Below are 18,812 nucleotides of genomic sequence, written 5' to 3'. Positions count from 1 at the left end.
AAAAAACAAGGTTTCATATCCATCCAGTAAGTAACTTCATTGTTTGTATTTGTTCATTGCCAGAGGCTCTCACCAAAGTGACAAGATATATCAAGATTTTAATTTAGAAGCTCAGGAACCAACACTGTCATGGCATTAGAATAAGTTAGTAATTAGGGATGCAAATATGTTACTCAATGGTTGAGACATTGCTTCAGCCCCTAAAGGGTAACAGCAGCTGCCAAGTGCTAAGGCAGCTGGTTACTGATGGTAAACGCTGAGTGCCCACTGGCGAAACAACACTTCAAGCACTGACTGGGGAGTGCTACTGATGGAGAAGGAGGAGGTGGGAAAAGCAGACATAAATTGTATTTGGCTTGGGCTATAATGCCAGAGAGAAGAGGGTTTTGCTGCTGAAGTCAATAGGGCTTTGTCACTGTCTTCCACATGAGGTCTCTGGCACTGTAAGAACACATCTATGCCTGGATCTGGCCAGCATATCTCCAACTTAGACATTAAAATCTCTATTTAGAAGAGAAACAGAACCACTTAATAGGGTTTTAGATAATCCCCACTTGTTACAATGCAATCATTTTGCAACCATTGAAACTTTAGCCATCAAGAGGGGAAAATATGGAATTTTCTGCTCCCTGGGGACCTCTCTGTGACAGCAATTAAAAACTTTCTATTAACATGTTAAGTGTATCTGCTTTTCTATCTATCTGATATTAGTGATGAATATGAGCCAGAATGTTACACTAATAGCTTTGCAAAAATATTCAGCTTCAGATCTTGAGTTTTCAGGTTAAACTTTCTGCAGTTGTACTTTTTAGCTACCTTTGTCTTGCTTTTTGATACAAAATTAATCACAATTTTCCAACTTTATTTAGCTCTGGAATCCAAACAAGCAAACCTTTTTTCTCATCCCCAGATGGCAAATCTAACCTTAGATTAAGATGTTTAAAGAAAATCCAGAATAACAAAAACTTATTTTGCATAATATTTCTTTCAGCAGTTTAGCATGGCTTTCGCATGGCTTTAATTGCAGAAAAAAATGCATCTGTATACTGTATTTTCCATCTTAAATGTCAACTTTTAAGTTTACATTCAAATATATTCTCTCTGTATATATATATGTATAAATGAATTTACAGATTCCATTGTTACAGCATCTTTATATTAAATTGTAAATAAGAGATTTTTCTTTAGCTTTTAGTTTCATAGAAGCTAGTTTTTGAGATCAGTTAGGAGAGATTCACCTGGCAGCAGAATAAATCATGTTCTTGAGTTCCTCCTGGGACATTATGAGACTGTTCATTCCTATTTTCAGGTCCAAGTTTTCAATCCCAGAGACTGGAAGTTCATTTTGCTCTGTGGCTGGAAAGAAGTCCTACTCTGTCCTGTGAGTAGACAAGTGGTTCATCTTTCTGTGGGACACTTTCATTATAAGAGAGAGGTTCTATCTTTTTAGCAGTTATGAGATCACTTGATTTGTGAAGGACATGCTCTCTTCTTTGTGTTGCAGCTGATAGAAGTGGAAAAGGGAAAAAAAAGGCAATTTTGCAGAGACTTAAGTTCTTATCAACTTCAGTAGCTTTTTATGTGGGTCATTCCCTGCTTCCTTTTTAGTCCTCTCAGTGTATGTGTTAGCATCATTTTTGTTGAGGGAAGAGAGATGAGACCATAAAGATAACACTTAAAGATAACATCAATCAGGTAAAGTGGAAAACTTAATTACAGTCCTTTTTAGAAGAGAAGTTAATATATTCTGTTTGAATACATTATTTTTTTATGCTTTCTAAGCTGTATTGGTGATATAGGCATAATATGGACACACTAAAAACCTGAAAATACTGCTGCCAATGTCTGTCCATAATATCTTCACATTTTCACAAAACTGTGTGCAGGCTTCTACATGCGGTGTGAATAAATGTGACAGTTTCTGCTTCTTGAAAGAAATAATCTATCAGCTTTGTATAATTGCATTTTTCACAGTTCTGTCAGCTGGGAAGAGTCTTTGACAAATAAGTACTGCTCAGATTAAACTCAAGATGCAGTAGACCACTGAAACTGACAACTCTTATCTGAACAAGGAAAATAAACAGATTAAGAAGATACTGTGGTGCTTTAATTCATTAATTACTTATAAGTAAGCCATCCTGCTTTTGTCTGGGATAGAGTTAATGTCTTCACAGTAGTTGGTACAGTGCAGGGTTTTGGATTCACTATGAGAATAATGTTTACAACACACTGATATTTTGCTTGTTGATAAGTAGTGTTTACCCTAAGTCAAGGACTTTTTTTTTTTCAGTGTTTCATGCACTGCCAGTGAGGAGGTGCACAGAAAAAGCTGAGGGGGAGCACAGGCAGGATAGATGACCTGAACTGGCCAAAGGGATATTCCATACCATAGAATGTCATGCTCAGTATATAAACTGGGGACTTACCTGGGAGGGGGTCCAATTGCAGTTCAGGGACAGGGTCTGGCACCCATCAGTGGGTGATGAGCAGTTGTACTGTGCATCACTTACTTTTCCTTGGATTTTACTTTTTAATTATTATTATTAATGCTATTATTATTTATTATTATTATTATTATTTACTTTGTTTCCAATTATTAAACTATTCTTATCTCAACCTACAAGTTTAACTTTTAATTCTTCTCCCCATTCCACTGGGTGGAGGGGCAGGTGAGTGAGCAGCTATGTGGTGCTTAGTTGCCAGCTGGACTTAAACAATGACATAAGCAAAGAAACACAGTCTTTGCTTTTCCAGTGACCAGTCTGACAGCATTGCAACAACTTTAGATTTTCAGTTTCTGCTTATTCCATTGTTATTGCTAAAAGAAAGATACACAGCTTATATTTTGTTGGAGTAATATTTCTTTCTTTGCAGAAGAGAAAAATGAAAATACAATTTCCATCTATAAGTAGACTGTGAAAACTGAAAAATCTTCCCTCCAATGTGTGCCTGTGGGAGAGTGAAAGATTATTCTTTTGAGAAGCCAACATTGTGTATGCCAAAAGAGTAAATGTTTGATTAACGTTTCTGTATGGCTGCAACAACATATTGAGGTGTTTTTCTTTAATTAAACTTGCATAATAGATGCTTCCTGGAAGTTAAAGATAAAAATCTGTTTTTATGCAACAAATACTGATACTTGCCCCTAACTGAAGTCTTAGGCAAGTTCCCAGTAGTGTAAAGTTTGAATTTTGCGTTCTTGTTTTATTGTTTTATTTTTTTATCCTTATAGTCATAATCCTAACTTCTTAAGGAGAAATGCCCTATACAGTTTTAGCTCACATACCAGTCTGCTTGATGTTCTCTGAGTGAATGTTGCTATGACTTCAGATCAAAGAGAGGCAAAATAATTGTTAGTGATATAGTTATAGCCTACCTGCAGGGAGGTCTGAGGAAGGGCACCCCTGCAATACCCAGATCAAGTAGAGATAGTAGAATGAAAGAATGCCATGATTACCTAAGGAAAGGTTGGCAAAGCAGACAACTGTCTACTGCAGAGAATGCAACAGCATTCTCTATAATTGTTTTATTGAAGCTGATCAGCCTCACATGTTGGGGAAACATGCATGTGAAATCACATCTGCATAGTCCTTTGATGTTTGAAGAAATGGTAGTGCTACCATGGTTATCCTTGTCAGAGGCACACTTATTAAAGAGGAAAGGAGACGTGGAAGTGTGTGCCAACTGCCTCCTGAGTTAGGGACTGGCTTTAGCATGACCGAGATCATTTGCTAGACAAAGACTTGTGCTCTCTTACAGCTGTTCTGTCCTGATTGCAACTGCATCTCAGTCATGGCAAAACCAATACTGAACATAAATGGCTAAGGTCACTCTTCTGCAATTGGGAGTACTCAAGATGATTCTTGTCATACTTCCAGAATTAGCTACATGAAAAATAAACTTGGGTCTGAGCTAGACTTTACTCAGAGGAAAGTAAAACTGGAAAGCTTTTTCTTGTGAGAAAAAAGTACAATAGGAACTTCAAGTACTTGTAAACTATGTTGAGAGGAAGGACAGTTATTTATGTAATGTGCAAATAGTTTTTTTTACTTTAGGAAAATGCTCTGAACTTCTTGTTGAACATGTGCTCATATGAGCTGATTTTAGAACTCAGAAGTTCTTTTATGAAATCAGATCTCATGAGCTTAATGTTCTGTAATTGACTAGTCCACAGATCACAAAAGCAGAAAATATCTGAAGACTATCTTGTGTGCTAAGATTTTAAGCAGATGTATTATTTGCATCATATAAGATAATAGAAATATATTTTTTGGAGTTTTGACAACTTATTTTTCTTGAATATGTTGGGATTCAGGGGTCTCATTTAACTGAATCTGTTTGTGTGTACCTTCATCCTCAAGTAGTGAAGTAAGCTAGCAAGGGGAAGAGAGATGCTTGGACTTGTTGAGAAAAGTAGAACATATGTGTCTATATACACCATAGATCTATATTTGTCATATATGACACCTAGCAATTTACAAGCCATTTCACCAAGACATTTTACATGCTAACACTTTATTATGTCATTTCATTTTAGTTTTATAGCAGGTACTATAACAAAAAAAGCACCAAACAAGTAAATTTGAAGTATTTTAGTTATCTTGGTCTTTTGTGCTATTCATTTAAACATATGCAATTATGAACAATTTTCTATTTAATTTCATTTAGGAAATCTGTTGGAGTTGCTTTATTAAAATTAGAATAGTTTGAGTTGGAAGGGACCTTTAAAGGTCATGTAGTCCAATCCCCCTGCAATGAACAGGTGACATCTTCCACCTAGATCAGGTTGCTCAGAGCCCTGTCCAACCTGATCTTAAATGTTTCCATGGATGGGGCATCTACCATCTCTCTGGGCAACCTGCTCTGTGTCTCGCCATCCTCACCGTAAAGAATTTCTTCCTTACATGTGGTTTGATTCTGCCTTCTCTTAGTTTAAAACCATTACCTCTTGTTTTGTCATAACAGGCCCTACTAAAAGTCTTTCCCCATCTTTTGATCCCTATCTTTAAGTAACGAAAGCCTGCAGTAGAGTCTGCCTGGAGCCTTCTGTTTTTCAGGCTGAACAACCCCAAATCTCTCAGGCATTCCTCGTGGGAGAGGTGTTCCACCCCTCTGATCATCTTTGTGGCCCTCTTTTGGACTCGATTCAACAGGCCAGTGTCCTTCCTTGTGTTGGCAGCCTCAGAGCCTGATGCAGCACTCCAGGTGGGGTCTCATGAGAGCAGGGGGCAGTATTGCTTCTCTTGATGCAGCCCAGAATGTGATTGGCCTTCTAGACTACCAGTGCACATTGATGGCTCATGTCCAATCTCTCATTCACCAGCACCTCCCAAGTCCTTCTCAGTAGGGCTGCTCTCTCTCTGTTCATCCCTCAGCCTGTACTGATACCAAGGGTTGTCCCAACCTAAATGCAGCATCTTGCACTTGGTCTTGTTAAACATCATGAGATTCCCGTGGGCCCACTTCTCGAGTTTGTTCACATCCCTCCAGATGGCATCCTGTCCTTCAGGAGTGTCAACCACATCACTCAGCTCTGAAACATACATAGACAAAAACGGAAGTCGATTATTTTATAAATGTCAAGGTTCAAATACCTTCTTCTGTGAAATAGAACAGAAAACATTTCCTGCATTTATTTTCTTTGAAATGATGTTTCATTATTCCTTAATTTCACAGGAAAATTTTGCATGTAAAATGGCTACTCCATAGCTCCCATACACCCTATTGTAAATATTGAAATACCAGCACAAAGAACTCTTTAAAATGACAATTATCTTGCTGTGTCAAAGTGCATGAAATTCATATTCTTTTTGTAAATATGCTTTTCTCCAGTCTTTCCAGGGTACAGAAAAATAATCCTGTGTAAAGTCATACATGATTTTACATTTCTCCACATATGTGCTTATACTGAATTGTATACGGGCTTGGAAGCTTAAATGTAATTATTGCTTGAAGATGGCTGCAAGTTGCTAAATTAGGATACACTGAATATACTGTACTTCACCTGACTTTATTTCCTGTCCAGGGACGTTCTCATCTATGTGCTCTATCCTCTACTGAGGGCAGAAACTGTTTTCTGTCTGATAATACAGTACATATAGGGATTCCAACATTTTTCCAAACTGCTGCATATTAAGACCAATACAATTATTAAAAATAAGCTTTTGAAAATAATTGCTGCTAGGTTTTTTGGAATTACTTGTGAAACTGAAAGATTCTGTTCAAAGCACAGTTTTGGGGTAGATAAAGGGGATGTTATTTTTTTTTTAAATAGTATCCAAAGTGGAATAACATACTTCTGCACTTGAAACATTCTGAACCTATCCTTTGAGGCAAAGTTCATCTAAGAAAACTTCTGTAACAAAATATTTCCATTTTAAACTGTATAGACATATAATAAATTAATTATAACATACAATGTCTCTTGAAACTTTGTCCTACTTTTTTATAGATAGTATTCCTACAACAATGTTTTGTCACTGGTTTAGTTCAACATGTAACTAATACATGTAAGTGATGACCAAGAAGAATTTACTAACTTTTTGCATTCATGTTTATGTCCTTTGGAATTTGCTCCTGTGAGAAGCAGTAAGAATATGCACCCAAGAAAGAATAAAACCAATCTTTAGTAAGCCAGAGATAGTCTCTATCTCTGCAATTTCAATACTGCATTCACCAGTGTGGCTACCCTAATTGGACTGCCTAACTGAATTATTTCTAAAGTACATTGCTACTTAAATAGCAGATAAATGCAAGTTTTCCCTGTTAAACTAGTATATTTCAGCAAATAATTTCTTGAAGTATTTTCACTTGAAAAAGCCTCAGATTCATTAGGGAAGACTGAGAAAAAATGTTATTTTTTTTTTGTGCAGCTCTTTCCCTGTGTGAGATGGTTTTGCACTTTTGCTGAGCCCAAATGATGGTTGAAAATGGCACAGGAGCAGAGTAATTAAAAATAGTAGGGAAGAATAGGTACAGCGAGAAATAAGAGAAAAGACTGAGGAAGGAAAGAGAATTGAATACAGACAAAAGATAGAGAGACTATACTGAAAACATAAATGTCAAGAGCAAAGGAGAAAAACAACTAATACAGAAAGGAGTAAAGTCAAAATGATACTTTGTTAGATCTTATTCCATCTAACTGATGTTCCATCTTGTTTGAAATATTTTTTCATAACATTAATTCTCTTATAGTTCGTAATTTTGTGTAATTAATGTAAAACATTACACAATTATAAAAATATTAAATACTCATATAGCATTTATCAAAAATATTGCACTTTTCAGGCGAAGTAATTTATTTAAACTTGATGTCGTTGAATTTTGGGAATTATTTAAATATGTACAGTGGTTAAGTATCCATGGCAAACCAAAGATTAAAATAATCTTGTTTTATCAACTAAATTATATGTCAAGTTAAATGAAAAAAATCACCTTTTAAAAGCAAGAGGATATGTCTAATCTGGATACATGTGAAGAAAAATATGTATTTGCATTATGCATCAGGTGACTGGGACTGTCTTGTTTCCCAGACCCTGTTAAATTTAAGTCTGCAAAATTATACAGATGAGCTACTCTGTTTATTGTATGGGCTCAGGACCATGTTCTTTTTCTTGGACAGAAAGTCACTTTCTGATTTCTATTTCTTCTCTGTTTATCTTGTATGTGTGCTGTGAAATACTCATTCTGAAAATATTTACTCTGCAAATCTTATCCTTCATCGTGAATTTTGTTGTGATGTCATGGTTTAACCCCAGCTGACAACTCAGCCCTGCACAGCCACTTCCTCACTCCCCCAATAGGATCAGGGAGAGAATTAGAACGGTAAAAATGATGAAACTCATAGGTTGAGATAAAGACAGTTTAAGAGAGAAAGCAAAAGCTGTGTGCACGAGCAAAGCAGAACAAGTAATTCAATCACCACTTCCTTTGGGTATGCAGGGAGGTATTCACCCATCCCCAGGATGGCAGGTATTCACCCATCCTCCATCATACATAACTGTGACTTGGGAAAACAAATGACACGGTTCCGAATGCCCTTCCCTGCTTTCTTCCTCTTTCCCCCCCATGATGCCATATGGCACGGGATATCCCTTTGGTTGTTTGGGGTCAGCTGTCATGGCTGTGTCCCCTCCCAACTCCTCAGGCATCCCCAGCCTCTTCACTGATGGGGTGGGAGAGAAGCAGAAGAGGCCTTGACTCTGTGTAAGGCCCTGCTCAGCAGTAACAGGAACGTCCCAGTGTTATCAACACTATTCTCAGCACAAAACCAAAACATCACTGCATACCAGCTACTGTGAAAAAAAGTAACTCTACCCCAGTCAGAACAAGCACAGATATAGAACTTATAATCAAGCTTTTCCTAATTGTACTCCCTGCAATGGACTGACTGTATACTGAGGAGAGACAACATGGAAGGTCATCAGCTGATATGAAAATATACAAATGTATTTTTGAATTCTTAATTTACAAAGACAAAATCTATGCTATAAATTCTGAAATATCTAGTAAAAGAGACAAGCTTATCGGTTAGCAAGGAAATCAATCTGATTGTCACTGACTTCAGCATACTTGTGAGCTGAAAGAGTGATGAGCATTTTTCCAAGGACACAGAAGACAAGTGGAAAAGTAGAGTGCTATAGTTTAAATATGTAAGTTATAGATAAGTATTTAGAGGGTGAAAGACACAAGTATCACATATTTCTGCAACTTGAACTATTCATTTTTCTTCTGCAGAAAAGGAAACTTTTAGGTTAAAAGCAGTAGTTTCTAAAAAGCTGATAAATACAACTTGCTTAAGGTTGTGTAATCTAACAAGTGTTTTAACTGATTTTTCTCACAAAAGTTTCCCATTTGCTAAATAAGTACAGTGGGAGAGGAAGATACTCTACATACTTATGTGTTACATTGATTCTATTTATGTCATATCACGTTTTAACATGCAATCTGACTGTATCTGCCCTTTTGGAGCATGGTGCACCTAGTTGTAGGATTCAAATTTACTAGCTGTGCAGTGAAGATACCAGATGTTCCATCCATTCATGCTGCAACAAATGTGTAAAAGGTAAAATCTTTTTCTGCATGGGAAGTTGTGAGATGGTTCCTGGGGTGCAGCTGAAGTTGCCTCTTCTTTTGTAAGTCGCTTCTGAGAAGCTCCAGCAACTGCCTCTGAAGGACCTGCTTTGGTCACAGCTCAACCTGACCCAGACCCACTTTGCCTCCCTCTTTGATCAAACTGAAGAGGAAATGCAGCCCAGAAGTGTTATGCAATTCATCCCACAGGCAACACTGAATTACAAAGTTGTCTTGGTGAGAACAGGAGAAATGGAGGCTACAGAAGGAAGGGGAATTTTCAAAAAGACTAAAAGTCCTTTTACATAGAGGTCCCATCTTTTTTGAGCATTGAGCTCAGGAGAATTGTGGGAAGCTTGCTTGAAGGAAGGAAAAGCAAGGGAGACAAATGTAGCATTTTAGTCCAGCAGCTATAAGAGCTGTACTGAACACAGCACAGAACTGTGGGCTCTCTATAAATAGCTGTAAGTCTTATTTAAAAACTAAACTGCTTCCCCTTCCTTTTTTTTTCTCCTCTGTTCTGTACCTAGGTGTTTAAGGGGCTTCTTGCTCCATTTCTAGCGATGTTAAAAGAGTGTGTGTCAAATAAGAAGCTGATGCAGAAGACCTAGCACAAGTGTACAGAGCATTGTGGCCTTTGCGTGTATTAGAACTGCTTAATATTTCAATATGTAATTGGAAAATGCTTATACAGCCACTTTGGCAGAGATGCTTGAGATGCTTAAGAGAAACAAAGATTCCTAGAACTGCACAATTTGCAGAAAATAACTTTATGCCCTTGTTATTGCCTGGAAACATGGATTTTCAAAGCAAATGCTACTAGGATGAAAGAGAATAGACAATGAAAGGAGCATGCATTCCTCTAGCAAAAAACATCCCCTAAATGTCTGTAGTGATTATTTACAGACTTTGACATTTGAAAACTTGTATATTTTTTTACTCATGTTGTCTGAAAATGGATCTGTGCATTTAAATTAGGTTAGATGGCAATGATAATGTTTTAAGATGAAAGCAATAAAACAAAGAAACCCATAAAAGGTCGGCTATGCTTGGCATAAAGTAGTTGTCTCTAGTGGCAAAAGAAATAACATGTACAGCTAGTAGAAACCATAGGGTCTCTAGAGTATTATTGAAAGGACAGGAATTACATAAAAATCAAGCCATACCTTCTAAAAATAAAAAAAATTACCATGCTAGTTCTTAAGCACTAAGTACGTTATTTAGTGGTAGCTGTACAGTTTTATGTAACATACATAATAAATATGACTTCACGATTCCATATTTTTCAAGAAAAAAAAAGTTGATTCTAAAAAAGCAGAAGAGTCAATTTTAAAAAGAAAGTAATCCGAACTTAAATCTTGCGAACTATGTTTATTACTTTTCAGAAAGAATTAAAGTTATGGCTGCCTTTCAGAATTTTAAAGTACAATAGCCCTGTCATAGCATACTTTGAAATACTTTGTAGGAAGGAGTCCCTGTTGGTGTATTTGAATATAAAATAAGAATTACGTATGGTTATTTTTTGCTTGATCTCATATTACAGAATGATAAGTAAACTGGTAGGTGGAAAAACTGTATTTTTACAAAAAAGAATTGATGAAGAAAGATTTTAGAAACACCTTTTCTTCCTGTCTTCCTTTTATTTCAAGTCTTGAAATAAAGTTTATAAGACAAAAAGAACTAAACCATTATGAGATGAAATAATGAAACTAGAATTTCAACAATTTCATTTTCTTGTATTTGCAAACCAAGCTCATGGTTTTTTAAGAAGCGTTAAGAAAATTTATTATAAAAAGCCACGCAATACAAGATCATATTCTTCCTTAACATCTAATTTTTTCATCAGTCTAATTCTACATGCTTAAATTAATCTGGATTACAAAAGTGTAAATTAGACCAAAAGCTGAACCATTTTTACTTTCAATTGCCTACAAACATTATGAAAACCATAAATATATGTAGATTTTGGAGCCCACTTTATATTGCATTATGTTGCAGTTAAGAATATGAACATGATGGTTTATCATGTATTTAACTTTCACTTAATGCACATTATGATCACTTCTTTTTAGAATGTGACTTTGTCACATTTAGAATGTGACTTTGTCCTGAGTAAGTTTAGTTATGACTCTCTTACATTTCATTCAGTGGCATGAGGCATGCTTACTGCCTTATCACTTATTTGAAACTATTCCACAGAGAGTAGTTGATGCATAGTTAATGTTGGCCTCAGAAATTAAAACTGATCCTTTAAAATATGCAAGTTTCTGATCAGATCAGGCTGTAAGGAGTTGATTTAATTCTGATGAACTAATGTCTGAAACTGTAGGCCCTAGGAAAAGCATTTATGTGCTCCTAAACTGGTCCTTAACCCTTTTTGGATTTTGCATCTAAGGGTTGTTTCAGTGAAAAAATAGGGAAAGAAACAGTACTTGCTGCATTTTGTCGCCTGACAAGTTACACTGAACAAATTTTCTCTGTGGGGCTGAGGACTGCTGATAACCAGAGAATATTTTCTTTCCATTCTGGGGACATGGGATATTGATAACTGAATGTTATGCCTCTGGGCATATATGATGTACCCTCTGCGTGTACCTTCTGTTCCAACCCACTGCCTGCTCCTAGCACCCATTCAGAGTCTAGGAGTTTGTTTCTGGATAGTTACAATAAACTTTCCACTCTCCTCGTCTTCTGTGCTGAAATAAACACAACCAGACTGAGTGGAGTAAATGGATGAGTAGCAACATCCTTCCATCCCTCAAGTCGCTGCCAGTGCACTAAGCCTTTAGGAGTTTGCAAAGCAATGCTGCAGTCTCTCTGGGCTGGGCACATCCCCACTCTCTCCAGAGAAACAAAGAAAAAGTATCTGATTGATCCGGAGCGTATGTTTATTCCCACTCGCCATTTTATACTACTCAAGAGTCACAGTTATGTCTCCTAAAACCTGGGCTGTGTGTGACCATCTTCTTTTCTACTGTGCCATATTTTCAAGACAATCATAGGAACAGTGTTGAAAGTTTATGAAGGATCAAGTTCATAAGTCTAAACCTTGTTATAAAGAAATTGATTCCATCAAAGCAAAAATAGGGTTTTAAAGTATGGCAGAAAATTCCTAAAAATTACGTGTTGAAATTCATTCATTCTGTGCATTGATGCACTCAAAGGATGTTAAGTTATTTCAATTGTAACAGAAAGAGATCTACAATATAGGTAAAGGTTTTGCCAATTTGTAATAAAGTCTTGGAGGTTATGGAGCAAATATGTTCCTCAACCTCAGCGCAGGGCAAGAAAAGAATAACGATATCTCCTATGTTTGTATAGGAATTGTTCAGCAAGGGAGATCAGGTTTTGACTCCATTGCTCTAGCTCAACTGTCTGCAGTTCTCCCAAAAGCTTGCATGCCTCTCATGTAAAAGAGTAGGAATACCTACCTTGGAGGACACTGCAAACCTCTCTGCCCCTCACCCTTCCTCCTCCTTATTTCCTCCCCCTTTAACAGGAATAAGTGGTTGTTAACAGCAAACAACAGGTCTTAGCTACAGCCCATTATTTAGAAGAAAACCTCCAGAAATGTACTCGATGCTGCAGAAATGTCTAAAGACAGCTTCCATATTGACTATTATGTCATATTGATATGTTACAGGAGTTAAGCAAAAGCAGAAATTATATTAGATACAAAATTTCTTCAAAGATGACCTGTCTATCTTTTAGGATATTCTATAAAAAGGCAGTGATATTGATATTAGTGTGTCTGGTATATCTACTTCTGTTACCAGTATTGTTGCTGTTTTCACAAGAACAACAATACTAACAATATTATATGACCATATGTCTATCATATCAACTAATTAATTTCTGTAGAGGAATATATAAAGACATTACATATTCTGATGTTATATTAGCACTCCCACCAATTCATGTGGCTTTGGGCAAATAATGTGTAATTTCATTAATAATTTTTGAACATATAAATTTTATTCTATTTTATTCATTTCAAAGGCTGTCCTCAAAGCAAAGAACTAGGTTGAGAGAAGAATAATGAAATATAGTTTTCAGTAATGATTCAGTTTCTTGCTAATTGTTTTTGCAACACTTCTAAGAGAAAGCAGTGGAATAAATGTAACACTATTTTCACTTTGCCAGTTTCTGAAACTGGTCTTTGTGATAATTGTCGCTCACAGATAAGAAGTAATCAAAACCAATTCAGAATGAGTTGCCAAATTAATAAAGGTGTTAGGTCTACATTCACTTAAATTTTTGGAAGGAATGCAATATGCTTTTCCTTACTACTTCAAACAAAACTGCAGACACAAATGCCTATGCTCAGTAGAACTAACAAGCAGAACTATATTAGTGCAACACTGACAATTTTTTTTTTTTTACAAAAGGAATATTTATTAACACAATATATTTAGCAAATTTATGTTTGTTTCAATAAGTTGCTTGGTTTCAAATAGACTTCTCTAGAATTTTGGAAACAAAATATTTTGCCTCGTCTTGAAAATTTCTTTTGTTTGGAGTGTCTTCTTTTCATGTGAGGAGTTTTAAGGGGCAAAATGAAACTAAGTATTTCAGCTTTTAAAAATATTTTTGGCCTAACTTAATGAATAATTTTTTTCAAACTTTCAGTTTCAGAAAAACTTGTCCATGCTGTTTGTTCAGAACAAAGCAAACTAAGAATTTCAAATGAGTATGTGTAGTTTCTTTTCACCTGGTGCAGATTGTGATATGCCTTCTAAGAGAACAAAACTCTTAAGTCAGCACTCTGAGAGATGTCACAAGGTAACTGCATATGGTTGAAGCTCTGATTTTAGAGTTGCAGGAGCATGAGCACCCAGTCACAACTGCTTGTGGAGAAGAGGGCTTTGCAGTTGAAATTGGTGATTGGGGAAAAAAAGTTCTGGTGTTTTCATATATACGCTGAAGTCTACATGCAGAAAAGAAATATAAAAGTATGAAAAGCTAACCAAAACCATTGCTGGTATGAGATGATTCTTGCTTGGCAATTGATTTCTCATTATTTATTTTGTTTTTAAATTGAACCATCATTTCTAAGTAGCATAATAATCTCCATCTCCTTTTCCTACAGCTATTTTCTATGGTTTAAGATTTTTTTTTTAATGGGAGATGAGTGTTCTTTAATTTCTAACCTGCAGCAATGTCCTTGCATGTACTCAAAGCTCTATTGGCACAGTGTTTCCAACCAGCTCCAGTGAGGAAAGAGGGTCTTTAAGAAGTTCTGGTACTTCTCTATAAAAGGTGTGTTGCCACAAGGTTGTGCTTGGTATAGCAGATAATATTTGCCTTCCTAGTGATAATACAGATAGCAAATACTGCAGATCCAAAGTAACAACTAAATACATGACTGCTGGAAATTCAAGGAAAGCTGGATGCATATCCAGTAAATCCTACAAATGAGAGATTTCCAACGACAGTGAAAAAAATGCATGTTCCAGTTTTCCAATGTGGTGCTGCTTACTGTTGTTAATTCTTGTCTTTTATCAAGTTAATCAGGCTGCAGATAAATATCTTACAACACAAATGATTATCACTATCACTGGTAACAGACATTGATGGAATTTAGTGGTTAGTTCAAAAACCTCTTGGCTGATGTCTCCAAATGTAACTTAGTGATTAATTCTGAGAGAAAGAGAGGATGTGAGATGTGAAGAGGGCTATTGAATGATTAAAAGGGCTGTTAATCTTGGACTGAATATTTTTCGTAATTGAATGCTCTCAGTTGAATAAAGTACATACACATGAGATTTGAATCACTTCATTCCATATGAGCTGCAAAGAAAACAAGATAATTATAACTTTTTTAGCCTAATGGACTCCTATTGAAGAAGGGTCACCTACATTAGGAAAAGGTGTGAATAACTTAAATAACTGTTACCTTCTAGCCTGATTTTTTTCCCCCTTAATCAGTATTGTTCCCATTAATCAGTATTCAGGGATTGGTTTTTTTCTTTTAAAAGACACTTTTTTTCAGTTATTTTTCACCTTTTTTTTTTTTAGTTTCAGATAACAGCTCAATGATAAAATATTTATTTTTCTAGAAAGTTCCAGAATTTGTACTCTGTGCATTAAATAAAAAGAATCGGAGGAGAGGAAAAATAATTGAAAACATATGTATAGAAAGTGACTTCTAAAATTCTAAAGACAACTTTAGGGGTTTTTTTAACTTCTGAAGAGTGCTTTTTCAAATTTGATTTTAATGTAGACTTGTATGTGTAGTTGTTTGTGAAGCAATGGCATCACAGTTAACTGTGAGATACAATATTATTGTCTCTCTGGGAGGAATTTGCCATCTAATAGGAATTCCACCTAATTGATAATTGTTTTAATTAATTTAATTAAATTAAGTTAACAAAATATTCAGTGACTCCCCAGAATGGCTGAAGCTTATTCTTCAGTCATTGTACTTCTACTTTCTGTTTCTTACATGGGTTTTGATTGATATGAAAACATTCCCTAACGATCTTAAAGGGAGATTTTGTTATATTAAGAAAAGGTCTTAACAAAACACTTTATTTTATTGAAATGCACCAAAAAAGGGCTGTGTGTTTCACCTGTGGTCAATACAGTTATAATGGAAGTTGGGTGCAGCTCTCTACTATTATTCTTCCAGACTATTTAGAGCTGACTTTAGTTCTTGTATCCACAGAGTAAAATATAAAAATCATGTTTCAACCTCCTCAACCTTAATTAACATGTGGTTAAAATTTATTTTTTGACAGTAAACTTACAAATCAATGTATTGATACATTAGATTTTACAAAAAAATACGTTTAAGGGCTCCGCTCACCTCACCCACACAGCAGAATATCTAGCCATCTAGCATATTATTTTAGCATATTTCAGTGAAGAACCCTACTCCTCCAGCAATTTGGTACCTCTGAGTGCTGGTTGTTTGACAGATTAAAGTTGCAGAAAAGACTCAAAGTACTCCAAAATCATCTTAAACACCCATCTACCCCTCAAATAATAGAATTTTAAAAAGAACAAACTAAGCTAAAATCAGATGCTTTTTACTGTAGGAGGAAAATCTGTCACGTACTGCAGTTGCAACCCATGTCTCTTCCATCTGGCACAGGTTTTCATCAGCTCTAACAGATGTGTCACAGTGAGTCAACACAGGACAACCTAGTTCATCAGATCAGACTAATCCATTGCTTCCTTTTATGGCAATAGTAAATTAAAATTCCTGCAGTATTCTTGGACTCTACCAAAAAACCCCAGTAATTTGACATGTGGTGTTGTGTCTCAGCATATTTTAAAGTGTTCAATGGATAGGTCACTGAAGGTTAGTTTCTGTGTTTTCTTAAACCTTTCATTACTCAACTACTGCATCCAAGTCCCTTGGGTGATTTTCATGAGTCACAAGTCCATTAAACTTTTTCCAGCATGGAAAGGAAGAAGCTGGGTGGTGAGTGTTCAGTACAGTGATTCTTAAACAGACTAATACTACTGAGGCATTCAATAAATTACAGTCTCATTCTAGAAGGTTGGTATTTGCTAGTTCATTGGAGTTGTTTAAACTTACACAATATTAAATTGGAAGTATCTTAACATATTCCCTACCTTCAGATGCCTAACATGTTTATCTGTCTTTTTAAACACTCTGGTGGGTTGATCTTGGCTGGATGCCAGGAGCCCACCAAGCTTCTCTGTCACTCCCCTCCTGAGCAAGGTGGGGGAAGAAAATAAGGTGGGGGAAGAAAATAAGGTGGAGAATAACTTGTATGTTGAGATAAGGCAGTTTGCTGAAGCAAAAGTGAAAGGGCGTGCACGTGTGAAAGCAAGCAAAATAAAAAAACGCAAATATTTTATTCTGTACTTCCCATCAGAAAGTGGCATCTGGACTCTGTGGTTGCTCTGGAAGACAAACACTGTAAATAATGAATACCCTGCCTCTTCCCCCTTCCTCCTCCTTTCTCTTAGCTTTTATTGCAAAGCAGATGCCATATGGCATGGAATATCCCTTTGGTCAGTTTGGATCAGCTGTCCTGGCTGTGTCCTCTCCCAAGATCTTGACCACCTCTGGCCAACTGGTGAGGGGGAATGTTGGAGAGAGTGCTGGTTGATGCTGTGAGAGCACTGCTCAGCAGTAGCCAAAGCACTGGAGTGTTATTAGCACCTTTCTGGCTATCAATGCAAAGCACAGCGCTGTCAGGGTTGCTAAAGGGAAAATAAACTCTGTTTCAGCAAACTAATACACACACAAATATTATATTTTCAAAATACAATGATCGTATTCTTGGTTCTTTCAGTCAACAGTTGTTTAAAATATTTTCTAAAGGCCCCTGCTAAGCCATTAAGGTGGTATAATGCACTTCTGCATATCTCCGTGAAATTAATTAAATTTCTAATACTTTATCAGATAGTAAATGAAGGAGTATTTGGCATTTCAATTTAATAGATATTCTTTTACATTCCAGTATGCTGATAAATTGTTCAGAATGAAGCTAAATTTCATAAGTTACAATGAATCTAATAATAACAAAAAAAGAGTTTTGAAAGCTTGAATAAAGTCTTTTGCCTTTTAATCTTCTGAGAGTTGCCTGCATGAGCTTCAGTCTGTCAGGAGCATTTTCCAAAGATAAAACAAAGGCTGCTAAAAAGAAGAATGAGAAAAAGAGGGAGGAGAAGTGAGAAACTAAAACTCAGAAAATCATACTTTCAGCACACATACATCATATTTTCACAGCAATCTAATGATTTAAAACAAATATATGAACTTCTTTGTGAAGAAGCTCATCCTAAAATTTAGATTGAATTTTCTAACTTCTGGATTTAAAAAGTCCAAAATAAGGTAGCTAGGGAAAAAAAAAAAACTTCATCACATTCAGTTTTTGGACTAACAGATATAGTTGCTATATCTAATATTAATACATACTAATTGTATAATCATAGTTGTTAGAATTCTGGCTTAGTGCTGCCTTCTACCAGATATAAACTGTGCCTCAAACATGTCAAATGAACTATAGTAAATGTAAAATCAGCTGTTTTCCTTTAAATTGATTGTGTCTCATTCTTGTTCAGTACATCTACCCAAAGCAAATAACCAATTGTTCATTAAGTAAGTTTCATAGAACCTCGAGATATTTTAAAAACTGGAATTGTAACAGGCCTCAAATTACTTTTTTTTAATTATTATTTTTTTAAAGGAAGTAACTGACCTTTAAATGGTAAAACCATTTCTGCTTTGGATGATATTGTTAATGAAATTCCATTATAGTGAGGGTAATATAGCAACTGTAGTAATTGCATCACAATAAGGAAATTTTAGCCTTGAAAGATTTAAAAGCTAATTACTGAATGCCATAGTGAAACAAACAGAACTCTTTATTTCTATTGTGGTAATATCTGAATTGCTACTAAGCAATTCCTCAGCAAAGAAACTTTCTAAATGACAATAGGCCTAAATATTCCTATTTACGGTCCAAAATAGTTTTTGCACAACAGCCACATTCAATCTTACTAGCAGAGTCGCCTGCTGCATGTCAGTAGAGAAAAAGCCCTGAGGAAAAGGTGAAATGTTTCTTCATCAGGGTTGGGTGATGAAGAAATCGATCTTTTACACTAATTATAGGAATCAGCTGGAGACCAGCCCTGACAGAAAGTGCTCTGAGTCTCACCTGCCTTTTTCAGGTACAGCCCTCTGGTTGTCCCTGGGACATCATCACGGACCTCTTGTAGGGTTCTCCTGTGGTTGTGGTCATTCCTTTTTCCTGTGG

The 18,812-nt window shown here is 36.0% G+C and overlaps 1 protein-coding gene across 3 annotated transcripts in view; it reads left to right on the top strand.

The window, feature by feature from the left end:
• Positions 1 to 18,812, top strand: part of SGCZ (sarcoglycan zeta) — a 431,982-nt gene that overhangs the window by 54,615 nt on the left and 358,555 nt on the right. For 2 of the 3 annotated variants that reach the window (XR_007904954.1, XM_051790351.1), the window contains exon 2: positions 1,310 to 1,381. The exons of the other annotated variant lie outside the window; for it this stretch is intronic. Coding sequence is in view for 1 of the 2 variants with exons in the window: in XM_051790351.1 (XP_051646311.1) it covers positions 1,310 to 1,381 (72 nt within the window). In the remaining variant the exon portion in view is untranslated. The remainder of the gene's footprint in view (positions 1 to 1,309; positions 1,382 to 18,812) is intronic. 3 annotated transcript variants of the gene reach the window in all.

This window comes from Manacus candei, unplaced genomic scaffold (assembly GCF_025592945.1).
Source record: "Manacus candei isolate 608988 ecotype Guabito, Panama unplaced genomic scaffold, ASM2559294v1 h1tg000028l, whole genome shotgun sequence".
In the NCBI taxonomy this organism is placed as follows: domain Eukaryota; kingdom Metazoa; phylum Chordata; class Aves; order Passeriformes; family Pipridae; genus Manacus; species Manacus candei.
This window is presented reverse-complemented; position numbering and strand designations above follow the sequence as displayed.